Below are 24298 nucleotides of genomic sequence, written 5' to 3'. Positions count from 1 at the left end.
CACACTTTGTTGGTCCCATTAGTTCCCAGCATGAGAATTATTAAAGTGTCAATAAGCCTGTCATTCAAAGTATTTTAGTAATGGGAATGGAAAAATTATGTAGGCCTACTACAGTGTTAAATTGTATGAAATCCATGAGTGATGATTCCTTGGAACATTTTATTTACAAAACAAAAAACCTTTAGGCCTACATCAATAGTTGTCACGAGTGATTCACCCAAGGGTCCAGGGTTTCGTTCTAGAACAGGGGTCGGCAAACGTTTTGGCTCGAGGGCCACATCGGGATTTTGAAATTCAACGGAGGGATGCATTTTTGGGGGGACCAACTGTTTGTTAAATTTGCGGGGGCCTCCCGAGTGGTGCAGCGGTCTAAGGCACCACTGAGGCATCACTACAGACCCGGGTTCGATCCCAGGCTGTGTCACAGCTGGCAGTGACTGGGAAGACTCATGAGGCAGCGCACAATTGGCCCAGCATCATCCGGGGTAGGAGAAGGGTTTGGCAGGCCGAGATTTCCTTGTCCCATTGCGCTTCTAGCGACTCCTGTGGTGGGCCAGGCGCATGCACGCTGACACGGTTGCCAGGTGTACGGTGTTTCTTCCGACACATTGGTGCGGCTGGCTTCTGGGTTAAGCGGGCATTGTCAAGAAGCAGTGCGGCTTGGCTGGGTCGTGTTTCGGAGGACGCACGGCACTCAACCTTCACCTCTCCCGAGTCCGTACGGGAGTTGCAGCGATGGGACAAGACTATAACTACCAATTGGGTACCATGAAATTGGGGAGACATTTTTTGTAAATGTCTTGCGGACCGGATTGAAGTGCCCCCTGGTCTAGAAGCATGGTTTAGACTGCTCCTACAGTTTTGCTTCGGTACTACAGTTTAACTGACTCCCGGCCCAGAAAGAAAATTCCATAGATGGCCACAAGTCAGATTTGAAAATTCCTAATAAGACACTTTAGTCATCACCTTTATGCACAGAATATCCATTGAATTATTCCAATAATTGTCGCTGAGGACAATTTTTTCCATCCCTCACAGCCGAAGATAGTCACTGCTCGCGCTGCTCCCTGTTGGCCCGTATAAACTGATGCAACCCGGATATAGACAGTCCATGAATCGGCGAACATGAGTAGATTACCTTGAAAACAACGGACGGACAAATGAACAGTCTCCAGTTAATATTATACCTCAGTGGCATCACCTGGCCTAAATCCCAAAAGTGCAAGCATAACAATGATTTATATACACTAGATGACTGATAGGGGTGCTGTGTTGAAGCCACCATGACTCCACCGTCGTAAAAACTATTTTGGAAGCTATAAAAATTCAAATGTATTTAATGTCTACGTTCATTTTTGCCACATTTATTATATTACAGACACCTTAATGCATACTTTTAAATTATATTATGTGAGCTAAACATAAAATACATTATTTAGAAAAATTCCTTAAAGTATAATTTTTTGAGATTACTAATGTTACTGTCCCCACTACAACAATGCTCATGAAACATTTAATTGAAATACTGTAGAATTCCATTCTGCTCCTAATGGGGAGTGTCAATATGGCCAGCAGGAGGCAAAGCCTCTCAATGACCAATACATCAGCAATCCAGGGTTTATATACCTTATTGAAGCAGAAGCACTGTGGCAGGGCAAGAAAGATACCTAAGGGGGGTCTTTGCCTTCATATCGTGTGAGTGAAGGGAAGTCACTCTGATGAAGTTCAACTTGAGTGGACACAACTTTTAGCCATCATTCCACACCACACTACACCTCCCACAATCCCCTTGGTTGGAGGTTGCCCAATACACAAATTACGGGCCAGGGGTTGGTTTGTTGTTGCAGAAGAGCTAAAGAAACAGCAATAAAAAAAAGTGAATATAATATTTCAGTGAAGGTGTCGCATGAGGTAGGTCATGGGGACTAAATGCTCGATTATCTGACCTGTCTTTAATGTCCGCTTGATTCAAGTAAATCATTTTCGTTGTTAGCTTAGCTAACGAGCCAGTGAGGCAAGTTAGCTTGCGTGCTAACTAGCTTGCACTGTTTGAATTTGATAGATTTAACGTTGGCTAAGTCAGCTTGCACCGTTTGAATTTGGACGATGTAATGTTAGCTAGCTAAAAAAATAAGTTAGTTAGTAAAGTTTGACACCTAAAATATGGACTATTCTTAACTGAACGTATGTACTATATACTAGCTAAATAACGATCTACCGTTAGTTATTCTAAGTAACGTTAACGATGTGGTTACTATACCATGTTTGGTTTTGTATGTGTTAGCTAGCGTTACCGTTTCAGTATTGTCTGCACAAGAAGGTCACAAGTCTGAGGCAAAGCGATGTTTCAACCATGACTGGCTAACAACAGATGGCTGGCTAGCTAGCGAGAAATTGAATTCAGAAATGTTTATTTGATAACATTACCTGATAAGGTAGCTAACTGGCTATTCAATAAATGTCACCAATAAAGCCAGTGAACAATCAGTGTACAGACCCGCTGAGTAAAGTGAACCTGTTGCTCTAAATATTTTCCTGTGTGAATCGTGTTGTGACTGATGTCGACACAGCCAGGTCGCTTGGTTGGGTGGATATAATTTGTGGAACGTTCCAACAGGAATCTGTTCCAAAAACTTCGTAAATAACAAGGTTGCCAACAAACACATACAAAGTTGTATAGCGGCAGAATAAGATACCGGGTAGAATTGGGCTATTTCTTTAAGTTTTTCACTCACCGTCCACGTTTATTCCGAAAAATGTCTCACTCTGGTAGCCTATGGACAAACATTAAGAATAAGCTACGTAGTGAGTTGATGCTTATTCGGCAGCTAATTAGTTAGGTGAATTGATCATGCTACTGTGTATGCGTTGTTTTTTGGCATCTTTGTACTTCACGTTTTTGGAAGAGATTCCTGTTGGAACGTTCCACAAATTATACCCATTCCGCTTGGTTTGCCTCCCTGATGTCTGATGTGAATAAATATAGTCTGTATAACATGACATGCGCCTTTTAATATAATGAGACTTGGAGCAAAGTGACCCTGCTGCTCTCTAACAGCTTTCCTGTGTGGTGTTGCTGGGTGTGACCCTCCCTGCCATGAGAGCTGACCAGGTCCACAGCCACCCCTCCTTCTGCAGTTGATGGATCTGCAGCTGGTCTGGAGATGACAGACAGCATCAGGGCCTTCCTCCGCAATGTTGCGACGGTCAGACAGCAACACAACACACCCTGTCTCTCCACACACAAGTGATAGGCCAACACATAGGGTTAAAGGACTGTACAGCTATGACACTGAATCATGAGGATGTGTACCAACTACCAAGCTCTGTTTAGATCGATTGGGAACTATGTTTTTTAGTTCAATTGAAGCCATCCGCGTGGCCCATTTAGCATTTTTCCTGGTTAATTAGTTTGTTTTTACACAAGACAAGTGAAATGTTTTGAGAAAATGTAAGCTTTTTATTTTTGTCTTGTTTTCTCTAGTCTAAAGGAAGTAGAGCAAACGTTGCTTTGGGGCAAAATCATAGTAGCCTACATTTAGAGGCTTAACCAAATGTTTACCTTTGTGTTGTTTACCTTGAACCTTATCATCTTGCTTTCAGATGGCTAGTGATCCCCTCCACAAAAGCAGAACAAAGATTAGCCTTGTTTTTTAAAATTAATTTACGTTTTATTTCAACTGTGCTACTATGTAACCAAGTGCACTAACGCACATGCTACATGACTTGAATGATATAAGAATGCATTTTGTATTTAAAACACTACTATTGAACTTTTCAACCCACCAAGTCTAACATAGTGTTGCGTATAACATTAGAAGAATGTGCTGTGTTAATTTCCTTTAAGTAATTTACCCCAGTCTGTGCATATTTTCTGTGTGTCCTACAGGGGATTAAGGACTCCATTTTGGGGATTGGAACTATCTCCAAGCTGGATGCCCGCATCCAGCAGAAAAGGGAGGAGCAGCGGAGGAGGAGAGCCAGCGGGGCCCTGGCTCAGAGACGGGCCCAGAGTGAGGAACGCAAACAGGAGAGGTAGGCACTGGCACGTAGGGCTGCAATACCCTATTCACACTGCCAAGCTGGGCTGTCCTGGTCATGTATCCACCACTGTTTCTGTAACTGTGAAAGGGTGATGGGAAAAAAGAATGTCAGAGCCAGCACACTTCTGTTCAGGTTGGCACAATATTGTGGGTATAAGAAAGGGTATACATGTTACATATCATAAAAGTCTACTGCTTAATAGACACTGATATTTTGCAATTTTATTTACATTTCTCCCTCTCAAACCGGATATGCTATTTCTAGTTGTGAACGGTTCATATTAGGGGCTCAATTAAATCCTTAACGCAGAAGTTTAGCTCTATTGCGCGATTGATATCCAATTGAGCCGACATATGCAGTGTTTTCTGTGAATGCAGTCTCCGCTAATGTGTGAACATGGCCTTTAAATTTAAATTGCTCTATAGCACTGAACTTTCACGATACAGATTGAGTTGCGCCCTACGAGTTATGAGTAAAGCCCTTTAATATGGATCCTTATATGCTGTCCAGTGTCCACGATAGGCCAAGGCCTATACCTTTTTGTGCCTATTAATGACAATGGTGGGTGACAATGTGTCATATTCTTTCTTTCAGTGAACCCAAATTAGCCAGTAGGATTTTTCAGTGCTGTGCCTGGAATGGGGGAGTGTTCTGGGTAAAAAATAACACTTTTCTATATTTTAAAACCATTTGATAAATGTATATCATGTATTTTTATGATGGGCAAATACTGTATGTAATACTACGTAGACATTGTTTGTGTTAGTAATCCCCCCTCCGATTCCCTTTGCAGCTCAGTCTGTTTCTCTTCTACCGTGTGTTTATTCCACTGCTACAGACTCTGACAGCAATAATCATCGGTATGTGTGCCTGCCAGGAAAAGTGGGGCGGGTTTACTCCATTATCACATGCTTCATAGTGATTTGTTAAGAACAGTGGTAAAACCTGTCACTCAAAGAGCCATTTCCTGCCAGGTGACCCCTCTCTCCATGGCAACGTGTGGTCCTGGCTGGAGTTCATATTGACCTCCGTGTTCAGTGCTCTCTGGGTGCTCCCTCTGTTTGTGCTCAGCAAGATAGTCAACGCCATCTGGTTCCAGGTGAGGCCTCTGTTAGTTAGGACACAGATGATGATAGACATGTTTTGTGGTTGTTGTAACAAGGGTGGGATATAGCTGGTCAAGGAGAACTGATGCACGGTTGGCACTGGAGAGCACTAGTTGTGTATACTTTTAGTCTAAACGGAATCCTTGGGATGTTCCAACTCTGATGTCGCCCGATTTGAAATTGAATACTGTTAGGTAAGGGTTAGGTTAGGTTTAGGTAAGAGTTAGGGTATGGGTATGGGTTAGGTTTAGTTTTAGGGTAGGGACATCCCAAGGATCCCGGATAGTAGGGCTGCACGATATGGGCAAATCGTTTTTTTTTTACCAATGATTGCGATTTTACAGAACACTGGTGAACTGTTGGAATCTTAGAAATCAAACTATTATTTGGATTCTATGGTTGGTGTTGTTTGGAATGACAACTAATGAAAAGGCCTGGTACAGTCGAAGTTGTTGTGACGGGGTAGAAACCTAAGTGTTGGACAGAGTTTCCCAGGGTACCTTTATTACATTTGAATTGATGGTGTTTTAAAGGAAGATTGGAGACTCTTGCGATATGGATATTGTACATGTCGATATTGCAATTTGATTAATTGTGCATCCCTACAGGATAGCACTAACCATACCTTTTATCATAAGCCAATTTAATGAATAATGGGAAAGGGGGATACCTAGTCAGTTGCAGAACTGAATGCATTCAACCGAATTACGGTCCATGTTGGCGATATAGTTTCCAGCAATGCTCYGGATAGAGTAGTGGCTTTGATACAGTTGAATGTCTCACAGTAGTTAAGAATTTCCCTTGTGTTATTGCTATCTATATTCTCTTCCAGTCTTGAATATTATTGCCTGAGGATCTTGTGAGACGTTAACCTCCCGTTTTACTGTGTAACACATGTTAACGCGCCCTCTGGTTGTCTGCTGTAGGACATAGCTGACCTGGCATTCGAGGTGTCTGGTCGGAAAGCCCAGCCCTTCCCCAGCGTCAGTAAGATCATCGCTGACATGATCTTCAACCTCCTCCTCCAGGCTCTCTTCCTCATTCAGGTAGTACAGCAGTTGACATTCCCATGTGTCTTCAAGTTCATGAAGACTCACTATCAATCATGATCTCACTATCTGTCAAGAGGGTTCTCTAAGGTTATGTTGTAATTAAAACCTACAGGGGTCTTCGGTTTCAACACTGAGAGCTGTGATCCATTACCTTCAATGGTTCGAGTTAGTAATCAACATATTACCTCATCTTGTCTTTGTTGTGGTCCTCTAGGGTATGGTTGTGAGTCTCTTCCCCATCGACGCTATTGGACAGATGGTCAGCCTTCTCCACATGTCTCTGCTCTACTCCCTCTACTGCTTTGAGTATCGCTGGTTCAACCATGGTGAGCCTCCTTTCTACTCAAAGATGTATTTCTTGTCAAAGTATTATACTCATTTTAGGTAATAGGAACTGATTAAAATCTCAACCCATTTGTAACCGTTTCATACAAGGCATTGAGATGCACCAACGGCTGTCCAACATTGAGAGGAACTGGCCCTACTACTTTGGCTTTGGTCTCCCCATGGCTCTGTTGACTGCCCTCCCCTCTTCATATATAATCAGGTAATGCCACTAACATCTTCTCTCTTTCAAGCCATGCACGAGACACTTCCAATATGCAGACTTTCAGTCCTACTGATATCCCAAATCATTCTAGTGATCGATTAAAATGATACTATTTTTTTCTGCTATAGTGGCTGTCTGTTCTCCATCCTCTTCCCTCTGTTCATTATCAGCGCTAACGAGGCCAAAACCCCAACAAAGCTATAGTGAGTATAGTGCACTGCATGCCCTAATAATGACCTGTGATCAAACTGATTCACTTGTGTGAAAAGAGCCAGTAAAATCTTCCCTGCTCACTCAATCTTTTCTTCCCCCCGTGTCTTCCACACGTAGCCACTTCCAGCTGCGCCTCTTCTCTCTGGTTGTGCTGATTAGCAACAAGTTGTTCCACAAGACGGTCCACCTGCAGTCCTCCCTGAACTCGTCCATCTCCGCCGAGAAGCTGCCTACCTCTCCCCACGCCTCTCCTGCCCGCCATAGACACCTGCTCTCCAAGTGATGGCCACCGGGGGGGACGACAACGACAAGGGAGCAGCTCTGCTGCGCAGTAAACCAATGGAGCAGTTGATTCTGTCTGTGGAAGGATCTCTCTTATCAGGACAGGAGGAGGATGTTTGGTTTAAAGCTAGGTTTTATTGTGATTTTAACGATTTTACTACGGCCATTTTCATATTATTTTTGAGCACAGGTCAGGTGTGTTTTTAATGTGAATGACGTGTAAGGAGATTTAACTGCTGTGTGCCTCACACTCAAACACACAGGATTCTTATCTTATTCTCATTCAAATGTTTTGTTTTAATTGTTTTTTTATGTATGATGTGCCATTTTAGTGCTTTAAATTCAGCACAAGCAGTCATATACATTGTTTTTCATCAACAACAACAAAAAATCTGCTCTGTTTGATTGCTACTCAAATGTTTTCCATGTTTTGCTTGTTTAATCTGTTTATCACCCCGTGGCTGATCCCAGACTGCTTTGTATAAAACTCTTGATGTGGAAGAGGGAAAAGGGTTACATTTTTGCCAGGACTCATGTTACTGAATGTTTTGAATGACAGACAGAGCTTTAGACACTGGTCACACGATCCTTGGTATTCCTTTGTTTGAGGAATCAGCACAGGGATGCAGCCAGTGACTAGATGTACATCAAAGCGTGTGTGACTAAAATAAGCCCCTTCTCCATTGAAGGGGGTGACATGTTTGCGACGTTCAAAAGTGGAGCACAAGAGTTGTGACATGTACATTTTTCTGTGTTGCAAGTGACATTCCTTTCACACTGATGGTATGTTGTCTTGTTAATAAATAGCTGTTTCTCTGTAAAGCCAGGGCGTCACTGATACTCCTCTGGCCGGAAACCCAGGAATAATCTTGTGTGGTGAAAACAAAGGGATACTTTTTTTTTTCTGTAAGTGCTTTCTTTAGACTATTGTAACTTGTACACTTTCAGCATGGGAATTGGTCTAAACATCCCACAAAAAAGAGCATCCTTAATTCATCCAAATATATCACTGGTTGTTGTGTGTAAAGTAAGGCTAGCTGTTTTCTATAGTTGTGTATTAGACAGACAGGTGAAGCTGTATGACTCTGCTGCTTGGTCAGATCAGATGACACTGCCAAACTGCTTTATCTACTACTTTGTTCGACTCACTTCTGCTTCGATCAATTGTACACAGAACACTGTAGTGTAGGTACTAGGAAGATGTCACTCCATTCTGACTGATTTTCTCTTGAAGGAAGAAAGGAAGGTGTATAGTGCATACCTTAACAGACAGGAGAAACCCTCTGTGTTTATGTTCCCCTTTGACCAGTGGCAAATCCAAACGGGCTGTGAGGGATTTTTGTTTGACATAATGCCACTTGGCTCTGAATGTTCAACCAAAACCTCACCATGGGGGTTACCATCAATCTTTTACCTAATTTTATCTAATATGTTGGGGGGGGGCAGTATGTAATAATTGTAAGTGCATAGTATTTATGTATCCAGATTGCTATATGTGTGAGATTTTGTAAAAGTATTATGCCTAATTTCAATAAAATTGGTCAGTTTACACTACATCTAATCGGAAGTCATCTTGATTAACACAATTATTTTAGTCTAAAATATTCTATTGTAAACTGCTAAATGTTTCCAACATGGATATTTTATTTAAAACATCTCAACATTTGTAAAATAATTCACAAAATGTTGGTGTTATATTAATGTCCCAATGTAGGTGATACTTTACTGCATAACTGGTTGGAAACTATTAGAGATATTTAACAATGTTAAAAAACCAAATATGGATGTCGCTTTTTATACTGCCAGACCAATTTTATCAAGAAGGGGATTCGCAGATTACTGTTCGATTTTGAGAAAGCGCTCCTCCCTCACCGCGTTTTCCCGTTCACGTCACTGGCCAGAGCAAGTTCAGCTTAATCGAACTCCCTCAAGCTATTTTCTCAGCATTAAGGACACGTCACTGGAAGGAACAGCGATTTATCCGGCCTGTTTGAATGATAGCTCATTAACGAATCAGGAATGAGATAGTTTCCTGAGGGCCGACGCAAGACCAATAAACACGTTGCATAGCTTGGTTGGGCGGGATTCAGCGGCACACAAGGTTGTGTGTGAGAAAAGTGTATGTAACAGGAACGGAGTGGGTAAGTGCCGCTCAAAATAGCTGGAATATCAACATATTCAACGAGATAGATAATTGAAATGCTATTTGGTTCTGTTTGTATGCATATTCTGAAATTGTGTAACTTTGAGAGTAAGTGGAAGAAGAGCTTATGTTCATTCATACAGCTAAAGTTAGCTAGCATGTAAAAAATAAGGCTCAGCCCAGATTCCATTCAACTCGAGCCGTCTTTTTTACAGGAACGTAAAACCCACCAGATGGTTAACTATTTATTGCGTTTAGGACAATACATGCATGCATGCATGCAGATTATTTGCTAGAGAATTAGCTACATTAACGACATTCGCTAGCTACTTGCATTGAACTTGACAATTCCTTAATGTCAGCTATTTAGCAGCATTTCTCAATTACCGGTGTTGCCATGTCTTAAACAATAATAGCCTGGGTTAATTAATTTGGTTGGTCAAGGCAGAAAAATAACTATGAATGTCAATAGAAGGAAAGTTTGCAGCCTAGACGGAGTTGCATCCATTTCCTGGTTTGATTCCTCTCGCCACATCCAACCTGGCGGTGCGCGTGTCCTTATCTGGTTGGAACAGAGTTGGGCACGTCTTTAAACCCAGTCAGTGATTTCATTTGGCAAATAGTGTTAGTATTATAGAAGTTGGTTAATAGATCGTGTGATGTATTTAACATCCGTCAAGTGAGTTTTTCAACAAACACACTTGGGGTTAGTAGTAGAACTTACTCGCCCTGAGTTTGTAGGCTGAAGCTCCATGTTTTTAAACCCAGAAATACAACAAAAAATATTTTTTATTGAATAGATTTGCCTCATGACCGAGCTACTGATCAAGCTACTAAACTGAATGACTGCTGCTCTGACTCATGCACAAGCAATGCAAATGTGGAATGGTGCTTGCTGCCTCACACCTACATGGTTCATTTAGATTTTCTTCCCAACAGGTACAAAGGGATAAGCTAAGTTATCCCTCCCTGCTTGAAGATGACGAAGTTGGGCTTCCTGCGGCTTTCCTATGAAAAACAGGACACGCTGCTGAAGCTGCTCATCCTGTCTATGGCTGCAATCCTCTGTAAGAACACACACTTTACATCCTTTTCTGTTACTCTACACTTATAGTATTCCTTAATAATAATGAGGGCCATTGTCACCTGACTCTGTGACATGAGTAGAGATGATTTAGACATGTTCTTTATTTCCCCCTTATCCTCAGCCTTTTCCACCAGGCTTTTCTCTGTGTTGAGGTTTGAGAGTGTCATCCATGAGTTTGATCCGTAAGTCCACTACCTTATTTTATGATAGTCCCCCCCCAATCGTTCAGATTGATGCCAGTTTACTATTTATAATTCAAATGGTGTTCAAATCCCTTGCATGCTTCGTTTCTTCATCGTCAGGTACTTCAACTACCGGACAACCCGTTTCTTGGTAGAGGAGGGATTCTACAACTTTCATAACTGGTTTGATGACCGGGCATGGTACCCTCTGGGGAGGATCATCGGGGGCACCATTTACCCAGGTAGGTGGGATTACCTGTTCAACACAAGACTGTCCTTGAAGTTATTGGGTGACTATCTAAACATTAGTATGTTCCACTAAAAGAGACTGTCCTGTGTTAAGGTGGCTTTGGGTCATCAACTCTAGTGTCACCTTTTTCCCCCCTGTCATAAAGATCCTTTCTGTGGTTGTGTTGGCCTTGTCCACACATTATTCGGCAATGGCAAGCTAACACTGATAGAAGCTACTTGCCCTTTGTTAACTCTTTCTATTCTGTCCGGGTTCCCCCAGGCCATTTTATGTACTTCACTGAGGTAGGCAGCTTCATAGGTATTGGCTTGTCCTGTGTTAACTCTGTGCCCTGTCCCCCAGGCCTGATGATCACATCTGCTGCCCTGTATCACGTCCTGAACTTCTTCCACATCACAATCGACATCCGTAACGTCTGTGTTTTCCTGGCTCCCCTTTTCTCCTCCTTCACTGCCATTGTCACCTACCACTTTACCAAGGAGCTCAAGGTAGGTTGCAGCACATCAGGTAGAAAGCGTAAAGAAACAAAGGTAACCTACAAACTGAAAATGCTCAAGCGCTCTGAGATGTACTTGTTTTCATTTCTACTGTCTACTTCTTGTAGGATGCAGGTGCTGGGCTCTTGGCTGCTGCCATGATAGCAGTGGTACCTGGCTACATTTCCCGTTCTGTTGCCGGCTCCTATGACAATGAAGGTACAGAACATGCCTCTTCCCCACAGACATGCCCCTCTAAAAGACTTGGCCCTTATGATCTTTAATATATTTTCTTGTTTTTCTTTCCAGGTATTGCTATATTTTGCATGCTGCTGACATACTACATGTGGGTCAAGGCAGTCAATACAGGCTCCATCTACTGGTCCTCCATGTGTGCCCTGGCCTACTTTTATATGGTGAGACTAATGCCTCTAAAATAAAGGAAAATATAAGGATCATTGACAATAAGGAACTTAGAAACTGAAAATTACAGTAACTCAATCCCTGCTAAAGGTTGACACTAGTCTTATGAGGCTTATCTGAAGGAGGCTTACCATGTCTGAAAAATAGCAAATTACATTGTTACACTATATAGCAAAAATGTTAAACCAAATGAACACAACCCTTATGTCTTTGTCTGCAGGTGTCCTCCTGGGGTGGCTATGTGTTCCTGATCAACCTCATCCCCCTCCACGTGCTGGTCCTCATGCTCACCGGCCGCTTCTCCCACCGTATTTACGTGGCCTACTGCACTGTCTACTGCCTGGGAACCATCCTCTCCATGCAGATCTCTTTCGTTGGCTTTCAGGTAAACACTTACCTGTATTCTCTCCCTTCCAACGCATACACAGCAGCTGTCCAGATGTTGCTCTGGACATGCAGTTAGACTGCATGTTATCTTGTGACTACAACATGGGTCCATAAATATGATGGCCCAGTATGATAAAAAAAAAAAAAGATTATATATCCTATTATCACAAATGTTTGCCATTGGAGCGATTTTGGGATGTTACACTCACTCCGTTCACCTCCTTGTCTCCATTGAAGCCTGTGCAGTCGTCTGAGCACATGGCAGCATTCGGGGTGTTTGGCCTGTGTCAGATCCATGCCTTTGTGGACTACCTGCGCAGCAAGCTGAACACTCAACAGTTTGAGGTCCTCTTCAAGAGCGTAATCTCCCTGGTGGGCTTCGTCCTGCTTTCTGTGGGCACCGTGCTCATGCTGACAGGTAAGAAACTCGCCAAGGATCCGCTCAGGAAAATACTCTCAATCAAGTACAGCTTAAGTATTTGAACTCCGGGCCAGAGCAATGTCTCTACTCGGTAATGTAGGCTTCTATTTACAGACCTGTATAGTTGTTCAAAGCCTGTTTGTTCTTGATGATTAACATATACACTGAACAAAAATATAAATGCAACAATTGAAAAGATTTTATTGAGTTACAGTTCATATAAGGAAATCAGTCAATTGAAATAAATAAATTAGGCCTTAACATGGATTTCACATGACTGGGAATACAGAATATGCATCTGTTGGTCACAGACACCTTAATAAGAAATGTAGGGGCGTGGATCAAAAAACGAGTCTGTATCTGGTGTGACCTCCATTTACCTCATGCAGCGAGACACGTTTCCTTTGCATAGAGTAGATCAGGCTGTTGATTGTGGCCTGTGAAATGTTGTCCACTTCTCTTCAATGCCTGTGTGAAGTTGCTGGAAATGTTGATCCAGAGCATCCATAACATGCTCAATGGGTGGAATATCTGAGTATGCAGGGACATTTTCAGCTTCCAGGAATTGTGTACAGATCCTTGCGACATGGGGCCATGCATCATCATGCTGAAACATGAGGTGATGGCGGTGGATGAATGGCACAATGGGCCTCAGGATCTTGTCACAGTATCTCTGTGCATTCYAAATGACATAGATAAAATGCAATTGTGTTCATTGTCTGTTGCTTATGCCTGCCCCTACCATAACCCCACCGCCACCATGGAGCACTCTGTTTACAACGTTGACTTCAGCAAACTGCTCACCCACACAACGCCATACAAGCTGTCTGCGATCTGCCCAGTACAGTTAAAATCGGGATTCATCTGTGAAGAGCACACTTCTCCAGCATGCCATTGAAGGTGAGCATTTGCCCACTGAAGTCGATTACGACGCCAAACCGCAGTCAAGTCAAGACCCTGGTGAGGACGGCGAGCAAACAGATGAGCTTCCCTGAGACTGTTTCTGATAGTTTGTGCAGAAATTCTTTGGTTGTGCAAACCCACAAATTCATCAGCTGTCCGGGTAGCTGGTCGCAAACTATCCCGCAGTTGAAGCAGCTGGCTGTGGAGGTCTTGGTGTGGTTACACGTGGTATTGAGGCCTACTGCCAATTTCTCTAAAATGCGGCAGTGGCTTATGGTAGAGAAATTAAAATTTAATTATCTGGCAACAGCTCTGGTGGACATTCCTGCAGTCAGCATGCCAGTTGCATGCTCCCTCAACTTGAGACATCTGTGGCATTGAATTGTGACACAACTGCACCTTTTTAGTGGCCTTTTATTGTCCCCAACACAAGGTGCACCTGTAATGATCATGCTGTTTAGTCAGCTTCTTGATATGCCACACCTGTCAGGTGGATGGATTATCTTGGCAAAGGAGAAATGCTCACTAACAGAGATGTAAATACATTTTGTGCTTATGGAAAATGTCTGGGATCATTTATTTCAGCTCATGAAACATGGGACCAAGACTTTACATTTGTTATTCCTAGATCAACACATTCTCTAAATTTGAGGTCCTGCAGATTAAAAAGTATTTTAGGAACATACAGATATGGTTAAAGATAAAACTCATAACCCTATACCCAATAAATATCAGAACCAAGTGATTTGGTAGTGCCTTGTTCATTTGTCTCGACTTGACTGTGTTGTGATTGTTGCGTTTCTCAGGGAAGATCTCCCCCTGGACGGGTCGTTTCTACTCGCTGCTGGACCCGTCCTATGCCAAGAACAACATTCCCATCATCGCCTCTGTGTCTGAGCACCAGCCCACCACCTGGTCCTCCTACTACTTTGACCTGCAGCTGCTTGTCTTCATGTTCCCAGGTAAACACACTCAATCAGTCTGAAATGGTAGTCTTGCTGGTGAAATGACACAGCAGAGTGATGTTTAGGTAAATGGATTGATCAGAATACTGTTGTGACAAAGGTACAAATAACATGTAAAGGAAAACATTGTGGTGATTTAATGAACCTGCTTTTCTTCATACTGACAGTGGGTCTGTATTACTGCTTCAACAACTTGTCTGATGCCAGGATCTTCATCATTATGTACGGAGTCACCAGCATGTACTTCTCAGCTGTCATGGTAAGTCGGCCTGCAGATTAGCTCTTGAATGAGAGGAATAATTGAAATGTGTAGTGTCTAATATACCAATATTTACTTTTGTAGTAGGAATTGCACATGGTACCTGTCAGTGCTCCCCTAGGCTCGCTCCATCCATTATATTCATGCAGTCTGGCAACGCTTGATTAGTTTTCTCCTATTGTATGTTGTGCAAGCAGATGAGCTCCCAGAAAGAGACTACGTAGCAAGTTATGTTCAACTGATTTGGCTGCTTCTCTCCTCAGGTGCGTCTGATGCTGGTCCTGGCCCCAGTCATGTGCATCCTGTCAGGCATTGGTGTGTCCCAGGTCCTCACCACCTACATGAAGAACCTGGATATCAGTCGGCCAGACAAGAAGAGCAAGAAGCAGCAGGACTCCACCTACCCCATCAAGAACGAGGTAAGAGAGGAAGGATACATCAAGGCATCATGATGCAATATTGGCCCCCAGATGGCACTGTTCAATAAATGGTTTTTAATGTCACCTAAATGCAACTTTGGCATGTAGCCATTTGATACTGGATGTCATTCAAACTGATGAAGTCAGGGCATGCATTTGATAAGGGTCATCATGGCCTGGTCCAGTTACAACCCCTAGGSACTGTAGATCTGAAAGTAGTATTAGGTCCCTGATATCCTGTACCATTTTTGTCTACCAGGTGGCCAGCGGGATGATTCTGGTCATGACCTTCTTCCTCATCACCTACACCTTCCACTCCACCTGGGTGACCAGCGAGGCCTACTCCTCCCCCTCCATCGTCCTGTCAGCCCGCGGCGGAGACGGCAGCCGCATCATCTTTGATGACTTCAGAGAGGCCTACTACTGGCTCCGCCACAACACCCCAGAGGATGCTAAAGTGATGTCATGGTGGGATTACGGCTATCAGATAACAGCCATGGCCAATCGGACAATTCTAGTGGACAACAACACATGGAACAACAGTCATATCGCGCTGGTAAAGACCCTGTTGGGATGTCGGAGTACGGACTGAGCTGAGATCACTTCTCAGGCCAATCGGACGAGGATAGGTGACAACAACACATGGAACAACACGCACATCTCCAGAGTTGGCCAGGTGAAGTGTTTATTTTTTATTTTCTCTGTATTGATTCCTTTACATGGGACTGACATGTGGCAATCCTATCATCCCTTAATGTGTGGTTGATACCTCTGAACTATATATGAACTGTGTTTCTGTTGAACGGTAGGCCATGGCGTCCACCGAGGAGAAGGCCTATGAGATCATGCGGGAGCTGGATGTCAGCTACGTCCTGGTCATTTTTGGTGGACTGACGGGATACTCCTCAGACGGTAAGTCTACAAAGCCAGTGGAAACTATCAATGCCCATCACTCTATGCAATCACTCTTGGATTATTATAGCTTCTTATTATTACATGATGCATATTATTACAGCTTCTTAACATATCTGTTTCAGATTAAGTTGTCATTGCCACATTCATGAATCAGATCAGTGGTAAATGCATTTATTGGTTTCATTTTTGATAAGATGAAAATGCATTGAATTGAAGGTTTTGTTGATATCAAAATTTAAATGCATCTTATTTTTAAGGTTGTCATTCGATTTGGGGTGGGGTCGCAATAAATTATTGAGGAAAACATGGGGTCCCCAGAAATTCTGGTGGTTAAAGTTTGAATAARTCTGCGTTAGATAATCTTTAATTTAAAAATATAACTCATGCTTTTGGTCTGCCAACACGTCTCTCTCTGTGCAGACATTAACAAGTTCCTGTGGATGGTGCGCATTGGGGGCAGCACAGACACAGGGAAGCACATCAAGGAGCACGACTACTACACCCCCACTGGAGAGTTCCGTGTGGACCGTGAGGGCTCCCCTGTCCTGCTCAACTGCCTTATGTACAAGATGTGCTACTACCGCTTTGGACAGGTCTACACAGAGGCCAGTGAGTAACCCTGCCTTATTATGACACTGTGGGTGTCAAGCTTCTATTCATATTGGCCCTAGTCCTGATGTTCTAACCCTTGTTCCAGAGCGCCCCCCTGGCTATGATCGAGTGAGAAATGCTGAGATCGGCAACAAGGACTTTGAGCTGGATGTGCTGGAGGAGGCCTACACTACAGAGCACTGGCTGGTCAGGATATACAAGGTATATCTCCTCCTTGCTATGGTCTTCTACTCTCCTCTGTATTTATTCAGTCACCCGTAGAGTACCAGGCCAATCCAGACTGTATCGCTACCGGACGTGATTGGGAGTCCTATAGGGCGGCACACAATTAGCCCAGCGTCATCCGGGTTTGGCAGGTGTAGGCCGTCATTGTAAATAAGAATGTTCTTAACTGGCTTGCCTAGTTAAATAAAAAATAATTCCAGAGGCTTTTWAAAAAAAATCATTACATGTAGACTCTACATGAAAAAGTTGCGATGTGAGAGTATAAATTCTATTTCCTTATTTGATGCCAAGGAGTCAAAATATTTATTACGATTTATTAACGGTCTTTTTTACCTTCAGGTGAAAGACCTGGATAACCGAGGGCTATCACGGACGTAAAGCCCTCTGACCCATCAGCGTTCATAAACCCCTTTTAGCACTGAGAAAGCCTTCCCCTGTGGTCTGCAGATGAGTGTGAAATTCAACTTTTTAAAAAATTGTTTTTATATATACTTTTGTTGGGAATTGCAGAAAGTTTTTTTTATTTTACCAATGTGGCGTTTCTCTCGTCTGGGAATGGCAGGAGGTGGTGTTTCATAATGTCCAATCAAATGTCAAATTATTTCTGCAATCAATGGCCAAAATAACAATATTGTCAGTCGGTGAGCTTTTACAATGTGGTCAATAAAAGCGGGATAAATGTGAGAATGTCTGTCTGGTTTTGAATTTGCGTTGTATTTACAATACCATGCCATCTTTGGCAGATTTCTTTTTCCCAAGAGCTCTGAGTCAAGATTTGGCAACCATGCAACTCAGAATGCTTTTTTTTTTTAATGATTTTGCTTGCTGAATACCAAATGCATACAATAAGCAATAATGGGAGATGGTATGATTTGAACTGGGGGGGAAAGAGGGTGGGTACTACTGTGTGTATATACAGTTGAAGTCAGAAATGTACATACACCTTAGCCAAGTTTTTCACAATTCCTGACACTTAATCCTAGTAACAATTCACTGTTTTAGGTCAGTTGGGATCACACCTTTTATTTTAAGAATGTGAAATGTCATAATAGTAGAATGATTTTATTTCTTTCGTCACATTCCCAGTGGTTCAGAAGTTTACATACACTCAGTATTTGGTAGCATTGCCTTTAAATTGTTTAACTTGGGTCAAATGTTTTGGGTAGCCTTCCACAAGCTTCCCACAATAAGTTGGGTGAATTTTGGCCCATTCCTGGGCTGGTGTAACTGAGTCATGTTTATAGGCCTCCTTGCTCGCACACGCTTTTTCAGTTCTGCCCACAAATTTTCTGGGGGATTGAGGTCAGGGCTTTGTGATGGCCACTCCAATACCTTGACTTTGTTGTCCTTAAGCCATTTTGCCACAACTTTGGAAATATGCTTGGGGTCATTGTCCATTTGGAAGACCCATTTGAGACCAAGCTTTAACTTCCTGACTGATGTCTTGATGTTGCTTCAATGTATCCACATCATTTTTGTTCCTCATGAGGCCATCTAGTTTGAAGTGCACCAGTCCCTCCTGCAGCAAAGCACCCCCACAACATGATGCTGCCACCCCCGTGCTTCACGGTTGGGATGGTATTCTTCGGCTTGCGGGCCGCCCCCTTTTTCCTCCAAACATAACGATGGTCATTGTGGCCAAACAGTTCTATTTTTGTTTCATCGGACCAGAGGATATTTCTCCAAAAAGTACGATCTTTGTCCCCATGTGCAGTTGCAAACCGTAGTCTGGCTTTTTATGGCGGTTTTGGAGCAGTGGCTTCCTTGCTGAGCAGCCTTTCAGGTTATGTCGATTTATAGAACTTGTTTTACTGTGTATATAGATATTTTTTTACTGGGTTTTTCCAGCATCTTCACAAGGTCCTTTGCTGCTCTTCTGGGATTGATTTGCACTTTTCGCACCAAAGTACGTTCATCTCTAGGCGACAGAACGCGTCTCCTTCCTGAGCGGTATGACGGCTGCGTGGTCCCATGGTGTTTATACTTACATACTATTGTTTGTACAGATGAATGTGGTACCTTCAGGCGTTTGGAAATTGCTCCCAAGGATGAACCAGACTTGTGGAGGTCCACAATTTTTTGGGGAGGTTTTGGCTGATTTATTTTGATTTTCCCATGATGTCAAGCAAAGAGGCACTGAGTTTGAAGGTAGGCCTTGAAATACATTCATAGGTACACCTCAATTTGACTCAAATTGTCAATTAGCCTATCGGAAGCTTCTAAAGCCATGACATAATTTTCTGGAATTTTCCAAGCTGTTTCAAGGCACAGTCAACTTAGTGTATGTAAACTTCTGACACACTGGAATTGTGATACAGTGAAATAATCTCTGTAAACAATTGTTGGAAAAAGTACTTGTCAGGCACAAAGTAGATGTCCTAACCGACTTGCCAAAACTATAGTTTGTTAACAAGAAATTTGTGGAGTGGTTGAAAAACAAGTTTTAATGACGCCAACCTAAGTGTATGTAAACTTCTGATTTCAACGGTAGGTAGGTAGTGGTACTTGTGGTCACGTTTCACAGAAAAGGAACAAGTTTTTCTAAATGGGTCACCAGGTTCCTCAAGATCCAAGACTTGTCAGAACTTTTCACTAAACACAATTTCTGGATATTATTTGTTAGAATTCCATCATGAGGATGTCGAAGAAATGTCTGTGGTAAAAAAAAAAATGGATATATTAAATAAATTAGCAAGTATAACTGAAAGTTTGACATGATCTTCCAATAATGACCCTTGATGTGGAATATAACTTCTTTTTTTTCTCTACCCAAAACAGTGTACGGTTCTTTTGTTTGCGATAATTTCTCTGAAACAAAGTGAAGCCTGGCCTAGTTATGGCTAGTGCTCTGTCAATCCAWTGTGGTGGGTAGGATGCCTTGGTTTAAAGGTTGGCTGTATTAAGCATTCATCTTTTTAGAGCCTGAGGTGTGTCAAACACCCATGTAACTGACATGCCATCCCAAAATAAATAATGTTGTGTCGCAAAGGCAAAAAGGGGCTTCCAATATGTCAACTGAAGAGCAATAGGTGCTGGACTTTTACTMCTGGTCCATCCTGAAAGATCTTTTGCTGCTTGCTGTTTTGGAGAAGGAGTGTTCAATCACTTCAAGGTTTGTCTCATCAAATCCTTAATGGTTTTTCTTTTTAAATAGCCTTTAGAATGTATGAGCTTTCATTATGTATGATACACCTTAATTGCGTTGTAATTTCAGGTGAAGAAATTGGCTGAAGGAGATGTAGAAGGGGCAAGGGGGGCATCTTACAGTAATTTGTTTTTCAATGTTTTGGCTGGGAATTTGGATATACTGTCAGATCCAAAATGATTGTCAGCCTTGATGATAATTAGCTAAATAGATTTTTAATATATTTTTTTTAAGGGGGGAAATATTTAACAAGTAACAAAAACAATTATTGCCACCCCTGTTTTCAATACTCGGGCACAAATCTGTTCCTGTGGAAACAAGATATTGGTGTGCTCCGCTCGCCTTGGGCTGCAACATGCCCAGGTAGCCTTAGCATCTCCCCGGCTCCTGTCCACACTGTGCCCTCTTCACTGTGAAGAGCCTCCATCGCAGGCTAGCACACGCCAAACTAGCCTTAGTCGACAGAACCCTAACATGGGAGCCGGCGTCCCCGATGGCTCACCAGAGCCGATGGATATCACCACCGGGAATCGTGGAGTGACGGCTATTGTGGGCGTCATCCCCAACAGTTCTCGGTGTGGACCTGCAGGACGTGTGCAAACACGCTGTGAATAAACTGGTGATTCCCTGGCCCAATGCAGTAGCAGAGACCACCACATCCCGCTACTAGGGTAAGAGGTTACCCAAAGCCAAACGGGCAGCCAGGCAATTTCTACCAGTCTTCCCAGAATTGCCTGGAGGATTACTCGTACCTGGAGTACATCTTTCTCCTCCATGAACCCTGTCCAAGGTGGGTCAGTGTTGGACTGTGTTGACATGGTGGGGATTAGGTTTGCCCACATGCCCCCCCATCGAACCCCTGGTGGCTTCCTATCTACACCCCAGCCAGAAGTCCTCCATGACCTTGACTGTCCCCACCATACCAACCAAGTATGAGCGCTTCCAGTCCTCTGTGACAGAGGTGGTCTACAGGTCGGTCGCCACAGCGGTGAGGGCTCTCAGCACCGCCTCCATGCTCTCGGCATACTAAGCTGAGCTACAGGAAAAGCTAGCGGTCACACTGGAGCCAGGTCTATGGGATGAGATCTGTATTGCAACAGACCTCAACCTGCGTCTGCTTAAAGCCGCTGTCCAGGCGTCAGGAAGAGCGATGGGGCTCATGATATCCCAGGAGAGGGCTCAATGACTCAACCTATCCACGGTGTATGATGGTGAGAAGCTGTAGATCCTGGAAGCTCCAGTAGACCCTYAAGGCCTTTTCGGTCCCACCGTCAAGATGATACAGAAACGGTGTGAGGAGAAAAAGAGGGAGGGTGAAGCCCACGAAGATACAGCCCTGTGCCTCGCCACACCTTCGCCCAGGCTGCAGCAGGTCGACCCTCCTCGACCTTTAAGATCCCCAGATGCCCAGCCTCCCAGGCTGCGAGCCCAGGGCAGCAGAGAACCTTGGACATTAAGGGACCCTGGTCTAAGAAGCCTCCCTTCCCACCCAGAGAACTGGCAGGCAAAGCCACTGCGGCTTTTACTCAATATTTCCTGGTTCCAAAAAAGGGGGGTGGCATACACCTGATCCTAGACCTACGTGCTCTGAACAGGGACATGAGAAATGTTGACACTGCTCTGCTACGTTCTGTGTGCCCAGGTGATTGGTTCCTATCCGTCAACCTGAAGGACGCTTACTTTAGCATCTCAATATACCCTCCTCACAGGAAATTTCTTAGATTTGCTTTTCAAGGCGTAATCTACGAATTTCTGGTGCTCCCTTTCGGCCTCACTGTCACCTCATGTTTTTATGAAGTGTACCGAGGCAGCCATAGCCCCACTTAGAGAGGGGCATTCGGCCGATGACGTACATAGATGTTTGTTGCTGTACGCGCAATCGAGATAAGAGGTCTTACAACACAGTCAGCTTCTCTTGGAACACCTGACATTTATAGGTTTCAGAATAAACACAGTAAAAAGTGTTCTGATTCCCACGCCGACAAMCTCTTTCCTAGGTTTAATCCTAGATCCTGTATCATTCAAAGCTTTCCTTTCAGTGGAACATATAATAACTTTACAAGATTGCGTAGCAGAAGGAACCTGGTCTCTTTGAAAACATGCCTAAGGCTACTAGGTTTGATGGCATCGGCTTTAGTAGTTATTTGGATGTTTGAATATGAGGGTTTCAACAATGGGTCTCTTCTCTAGGTCTCAGTGTTTCAGGAATGGTGCACTAAATCACAGACAGTGCAATTCCAGTGCTCTGTCCCGGTAATCCTGTCGTTTCTACAGGAATTATTAGAAAAAGGAAATGCTTTTTCTACTATTAAGGTATATCTAGCAGCTATTTTGGCTTGTCATGTGGGTTTTGGGAGCACGACAGTGGGGCAACACCCCCTTGTCGCCTGTTTTATGAAGGGTGCATGTCGTTTGAGTCCGGTGTCCAAACAGCTTGCCCCATCATGGGATTTATCAATTGTTTTGGATGCTCTATGCCAACAGCCTTTTGAGCCCCTGAATCAGGTGGAGCTAAAGATGCTTTCATTTAAGACTGCTCTATTACTAGCATTGGCCTCTGCCAAGCGTGTAGGTGACATTCACGCACAATTTGCACCCGGTAAGAAATCAAATCAAATTTTATTGGTCACATACACGTGATTAGGTATCATTGCGGCCTAACTCCGCCTTTATCCCGAAGATTATTAACCCATCTTTGATATGTCTTCCCCTTGAGCTGGTAGCTTTTTATCCCCCACTGTTTTTCTCTCCGGAACATCAACGGTTTTATATGTTGTGCAGGACTAAGGGATTTAGAAAATGTGATCAGTTGTTTGTTTCCTGGGCGAAACCTCACACAGGTAAAGCGCTCACTTAACAATACCTCTCTCACTGGATAGTGGAGGCTATCGCTTTGGCCTACACAAGTTAGGGTCTTCATTCTCCTGCTGGCCTACGGGCTCATTCCACTAGAGGAATGGCTACGTCCTGGTATTTATTTAAGGGCATATTTATCCAAGATATTTCTCTCAGCAGCGCGTTGGGCTTCGCCTCATACATTTGCGAAGTTTTATAGGCTCGATGTCACTGCACTGACCCTGGCGCATGCTGTTATACGTGTAGGATATTCTGAGGGGCAAAGCCCATTTGTGTGATACATCGCACAGGGCAGTCGGTCGTCAGGATAAGACATTTACATTTACATTTAAGTCATTTAGCTGACGCTCTTATCCAGAGCGACTTACAAATTGGAAAGTTCATACATATTCATCCTGGTCCCCCCGTGGGGAATGAACCCACAACCCTGGCGTTGCAAGCGCCATGCTCTACCAACTGAGCCACACAGCATGGTAGCAACACAACATGACAACACAGCATGACAACAACATAGCATGGTAGCAACACAACATGACACCACAGCATGGCAGCAACAACATGACAACACAGCATGGCAGGGGGTGTAAAGCCATAACACATGTTTTTCCAGCAACAGACTATGATCAATAATGTCAAAACTCGGCAAGGAATTCTAACAAAACAGACCCCACAATCGTTTTATCATACATTTTTCACAGCCAATCATCAGTCATTTGTGTAACTGTGCTTGTTGAGTGTCCTTCCCTATAAGCGTTATTAAAGTCTGTTGTCAATTTGTTTACTGTGAAATAGCATCTTGTCTGGTCAAACACCATTTTTTCCAGAAGTTTACTAAGGGTTGGTKACAGGCTGATTGGTCAGCTAATTGAGCCAGTAAAGGGGACTTTACTATTCTTAGGTAGAGGAATGACTCTAGCTTCCCTCCAGGCCTGAGGGTACACGCTCTCTAGTAGGCTTAAATTGAAGATCTGGCAAATAGAATATCGTCTGCTATTATCCTCAGTCATTTTCCATCCAGATTGTCAGACCCTGGTGGCTTGTCATTGTGGATAGACTACAATAATTKTTTCACCTCTTCCATCCTCACTTTACGGAACTCATAAATTAAAATGCTTGTCTTTCATAATTTGGTCAGATATACTTGGATGTGTAGTGTCAGCYTTTGTTGCTGACATATCATCCCGAAGTTTGTCTGGCCAATGAAAAAAATCATTGAAGTAGCTGGAAATATCAGTGGGTTTTGTGATGAATGAGACATCTGATTCAATGAATGATGGAGCAGAGTTGCCTTTTTACCCAGAATGTAATTTAAGGAGCTCCAAAGCTTTTTACTGTCATTCTTTATTTAATTTATCTTTGTTTCATAGTGTAGTTTCRTCTTCT

At 43.2% G+C, this 24298-nt stretch overlaps 2 protein-coding genes across 2 annotated transcripts; both read left to right on the top strand.

Moving 5' to 3' along the window:
• Positions 1-1803: 1803 nt before the first annotated feature.
• LOC111950385 (etoposide-induced protein 2.4 homolog) lies at positions 1804-7786 on the top strand. Its single transcript, XM_023967927.2, has 11 exons — positions 1804-1911; positions 3059-3206; positions 3890-4035; positions 4639-4699; positions 4838-4904; positions 5019-5143; positions 6077-6196; positions 6417-6528; positions 6638-6749; positions 6881-6955; positions 7083-7786. Exons 2-11 carry the CDS (start codon positions 3165-3167, stop codon positions 7246-7248), a joined length of 1026 nt encoding a protein of 341 aa, XP_023823695.1. The 5' UTR covers positions 1804-1911; positions 3059-3164; the 3' UTR covers positions 7249-7786.
• A 1516-nt stretch (positions 7787-9302) lies between these two features.
• On the top strand, positions 9303-17601 carry LOC111950419 (dolichyl-diphosphooligosaccharide--protein glycosyltransferase subunit STT3A). Its single transcript, XM_070434442.1, has 18 exons — positions 9303-9388; positions 10330-10457; positions 10599-10659; positions 10780-10901; positions 11252-11397; positions 11514-11604; positions 11695-11801; positions 12029-12193; positions 12433-12613; positions 14326-14481; positions 14652-14743; positions 15007-15162; positions 15422-15704; positions 15816-15838; positions 15972-16074; positions 16498-16686; positions 16775-16890; positions 17254-17601. The coding sequence occupies exons 2-18, from the start codon at positions 10370-10372 to the stop codon at positions 17290-17292; spliced, it is 2118 nt and encodes a 705-aa protein (XP_070290543.1). The 5' UTR covers positions 9303-9388; positions 10330-10369; the 3' UTR covers positions 17293-17601.
• Positions 17602-24298: the final 6697 nt, after the last annotated feature.

The sequence above is a fragment of the Salvelinus sp. IW2-2015 genome, linkage group LG23 (genome assembly GCF_002910315.2).
Source record: "Salvelinus sp. IW2-2015 linkage group LG23, ASM291031v2, whole genome shotgun sequence".
In the NCBI taxonomy this organism is placed as follows: domain Eukaryota; kingdom Metazoa; phylum Chordata; class Actinopteri; order Salmoniformes; family Salmonidae; genus Salvelinus; species Salvelinus sp. IW2-2015.
The sequence above is the reverse complement of the archived record's forward strand: the minus strand, read 5'-3'. Positions and strand labels throughout refer to the sequence as shown.

Coding starts and splice junctions, on each gene's coding strand:
- LOC111950385 (XM_023967927.2), top strand. CDS start 3,165: ATGACAGACAGCATCAGGGCCTTCCTCCGCAATGTTGCGACG. Junction 3,207..3,889: donor TCCTCCGCAATGTTGCGACG/GTCAGACAGCAA, acceptor TGTGTCCTACAG/GGGATTAAGGACTCCATTTT. Junction 6,750..6,880: donor CCCTCTTCATATATAATCAG/GTAATGCCACTA, acceptor TTTCTGCTATAG/TGGCTGTCTGTTCTCCATCC.
- LOC111950419 (XM_070434442.1), top strand. CDS start 10,370: ATGACGAAGTTGGGCTTCCTGCGGCTTTCCTATGAAAAACAGGACACG. Junction 12,194..12,432: donor TCTCTTTCGTTGGCTTTCAG/GTAAACACTTAC, acceptor TCTCCATTGAAG/CCTGTGCAGTCGTCTGAGCA. Junction 16,075..16,497: donor GACGGGATACTCCTCAGACG/GTAAGTCTACAA, acceptor CTCTCTGTGCAG/ACATTAACAAGTTCCTGTGG.